At 57.6% G+C, this 3,132-nt stretch overlaps 1 protein-coding gene across 1 annotated transcript; it reads left to right on the forward strand.

Annotated features, from left to right (window-relative positions):
* Nucleotides 1–506: 506 nt before the first annotated feature.
* On the forward strand, nucleotides 507–2,517 carry LOC135317096 (ubiquitin carboxyl-terminal hydrolase 42-like; the record flags this gene model as incomplete). The annotated part of the gene is made up of 6 exons (XM_064472726.1): nucleotides 507–592; nucleotides 742–809; nucleotides 970–1,040; nucleotides 1,601–1,683; nucleotides 1,943–2,054; nucleotides 2,389–2,517. Coding segments are annotated over 6 exons (549 nt in total), but the record flags the coding sequence as incomplete, so codon positions are not given.
* Between the last annotated feature and the right edge of the window lie 615 nt (nucleotides 2,518–3,132).

A 3,132-nucleotide genomic window follows, 5' to 3' on the forward strand; every position in this document is an offset into this window, starting at 1 on the left:
CTTGTCCTGTCCAGGTGTCTCTTTCCCCTTCAGAAAGGCGCCTCTTTGTAGCCCCGCGTCTTGGTCCCAGCTCCTGCAAGTTAAACCCTCTTTGCCTGTGGCACAGACAGGCTCTGTCAGCGAAGCAGCGTCCTTCTGAAGAGTGTCTTCTGCGCACTCGAATGTCCTGGGCTTGTTGGGACGTGGGGGCCTTGGGAGGGGTGGAGGCCGCTCCTGGGACTCCAAGGTCTGCGTGAGGTTTCCCGTTGCTATGGCTATTTTGCTAACTGGAGAATCTTGCTTCCCTCCCACCTCCCTCTTCAGGTCGTCAGCAAGGCGTCTGCGTGATGTGCAGGATGGAAGCGCACGTGAACAGCGTCTTGCGTTCCTCAGGCAGTGCCATCGAGCCCTGGGGTGTCGTCAACGTTCTGACATGTAAGTCGTTTCAGGGGCTTTGCCATGTCTCCGTCTGTTCGCGGAGGAGAGAAGGACTAACTTCCTCTTTCTTAGGCATAGGAGAACATTTCCAGCTGGGCGTGCAGGAAGACGCCCACGAGTTCCTCCGCCTTGCTGTCGATGCCATGCAGAGCGCTTGCCTGAGCGGAAGCAGCGAGTAAGCACAAGCAAATTGCCTTTCCAATGCTCCCGAGCCCTTTGGACTCCTTGAGGTGCTCCCATCAAGGAGAACCTACGCCCAGGGTTTTCAGGCCAAGTAAAACTCCTGGAGGAGGTGACTCTCTGCCCCTTACCGTTTCTTTCCAGCTTGGACATCTCTTCCCAATCGACTACCGTCGTCCATCAAATCTTTGGGGGCTGTCTGAGATCCAGAGGTACTGCTCCCCACCTGTTGTTCCCCTTGGGACTGGCTGTGCCCTTCTGCCTGCTGCCTGTGATAAACAGCTGTACGTCTGACTGGCGCAGTAGGTAGGAGGAGCATGAACGGGCACGGTCGACCTCCCCTATCGCTGAGCGTTTCGGTTTGCCTTCCAGTCACGTGCTTGAGCTGCAAGGCAGTTTCCAGTTCCTACGAGGCCTTCCTGGACGTTCCTTTGGACGTGAAAGTAAGAGGGCTTGTCGCTTGTGCTTCGGGGCATCCCAAGGCCCCTGTAGCTTTCCAGAATCAACGCGGTTGGCTTAAAAACGCCTCCTGTGACCCGAAGAGAGCTTGGTGGTGGGCGGGAAGCGGAATGGCCCGAGTCCCTCTGGGGAGGCCGTGGCAGCGGTCTGCCTGTGGGTGCTGGCTTGAAGGCGGGCGAGTGGGAATTGTCCTCTCCGCACCCTGGACGTCCTCTCAGCCTTCTTCCCTTTGCCCTCCCTCAGCAGCCGTCTGGCTCCTGGCCTGGCGGGTGGTATTGTTTTCCTTGGTGGTGACCCTGCACACCCTCGGTAGCTGAACTGTGCAGCGCCACAGAGAGGTGGCTCTCGGTAGCCTTGGGAATCCCTTGGGAAGGAGGGCAATGTTCAGCCCCAAAGGCTCGTCCCGTCTCCTTCCGGACGCTGCTTGCAGGCTGAGGCCGGGTCTCCTCAGCGTCGTCTAGCTAGGTTTTTGCGTAAACTCCTAGGAGGTGTTTGGGTGAGGGTGTTTCCCGCAGCTCAGTGCTCTCCTTTCTCACTCCTCCAGGCAGCCTCTTCTGTCACCGATGCTCTGGAGGGCTTTGTCCGACCTGAGCGGCTGGAGGGCGAAAACTGCTATCGGTGTAGCCAGTAAGATGAACGCTAACGTCCTAATCATACTAGATCCTGCGTGAAGGTGCTGCGTGTCGCCGAGCATAAGCCGTCGTTTCGTGTAGGCTGAACGCACAAGGAGACGACGCAGCTGGCTTTAGCGTGGCCTTACAGTGCTGAATAGTTTTAAAATAGCGCAAGGATGTGTGAGCCGGGAAGGGTTGTCTGGCCTTCCAGGGGGAAGAAAGGCTGCGTCGCAGGGTGCGTTTCAGCCCTCGCCTCTGTGCTTGCTTCCAAGGTGTGAGAGGATGGTCGCCGCCTCCAAGAGGTTTACAATCCATCGCGCGCCCATGGTTCTCACGGTGTGCCTGAAAAGGTTTGACGATTTCACCGGCGGGAAGATCAGCAAGGTGTGTACGCAGCTGGAGCGCAACTTCCTCTTCCTGGCGCAGGGGGTTTCCCAAAGCAGCGGGGCCTTTCGCCGGCTGTTGGCGTTGAGGTCTTTGCGGTCCCTTGCCAGGAGAGGAGAGTTCCCGCGGGAGGAGAAGCGCGTGCCCTGCTCCGGCAGAGCTGCTTTGGCCGAGAACAGTTTCCTGCCACCCAAACCACGCCCCGTAGCTTTAGGGAGCGCCGAGTTGCCGTCAGCCCCAGAGATGTCTTTCTACGCCTCTAGCCCTTAGTCTTGGAAGGCTAGTTCACGTAGTATTTCAGGATGGCTTCTGAGCCCTCTTGCTCTCTCCGTAGGTTGTGGAGTACCCCGAGTACTTGGACCTTCGCCCGTACACGTCTCACGCAGCTGGGGAGCCCCTCCTCTACTCCTTATATGCTGTCGTGGTGCACCGCGGTCCCAGCTGTTATCACGGACACTATTTCTGCTACACAAAGGTAAAGAGGGACGTCCTAGCAAGGCAGGGCAAAATCTACCCTGCCGAAGACACGCTTTCACGGCAGTGTTACTGGCAGCCGAGGGTCTTGGCGAGAAGGTCTCCTTAGGGGCTGGGCTGGGTTGGTTTTGGCTTTCTCTTGGTTCTGCAGTTCTCTGCCTGGGTTGGTGGAGGCACCGTGCCGTTCATCTCCAGATACCGACGCCTTTCTTTGCAGGCCAGCAGCGGAGCGTGGTATAAGATGGACGATGAGTCTGTGGATCGTTGTGGCATCGACACCGTGCTCAGGCAGCAAGCGTATCTGCTGTTTTACATCAGGTAATAAATAACAAGCGGTACTAAAACCTGTTCAGAATCGGTTTCCTCTCCTGGTTTGTGCTGATTTTCTTCTCATCCCCCCGAGCGTTTCTCTCACAGGAGAGCGAGTACAGGCCGCCCCATTCAGCGCTGTCAGAGCTGAGCTACCCCACGTCAGTGGTTATCTTTCCCTAGCGGGCTTTAGGCTGCTGCCCTGGTGCAAAGTGCTGCTTGCCTGCTCTGTGAAGCTGGCTGACGTAGGGAAGAGTACTTAAAGGGGGCCTACAGGCGAGGTGGGGAGGGACTC

This window comes from Phalacrocorax carbo, chromosome 24 (genome assembly GCF_963921805.1).
Source record: "Phalacrocorax carbo chromosome 24, bPhaCar2.1, whole genome shotgun sequence".
Classification (NCBI taxonomy): domain Eukaryota; kingdom Metazoa; phylum Chordata; class Aves; order Suliformes; family Phalacrocoracidae; genus Phalacrocorax; species Phalacrocorax carbo.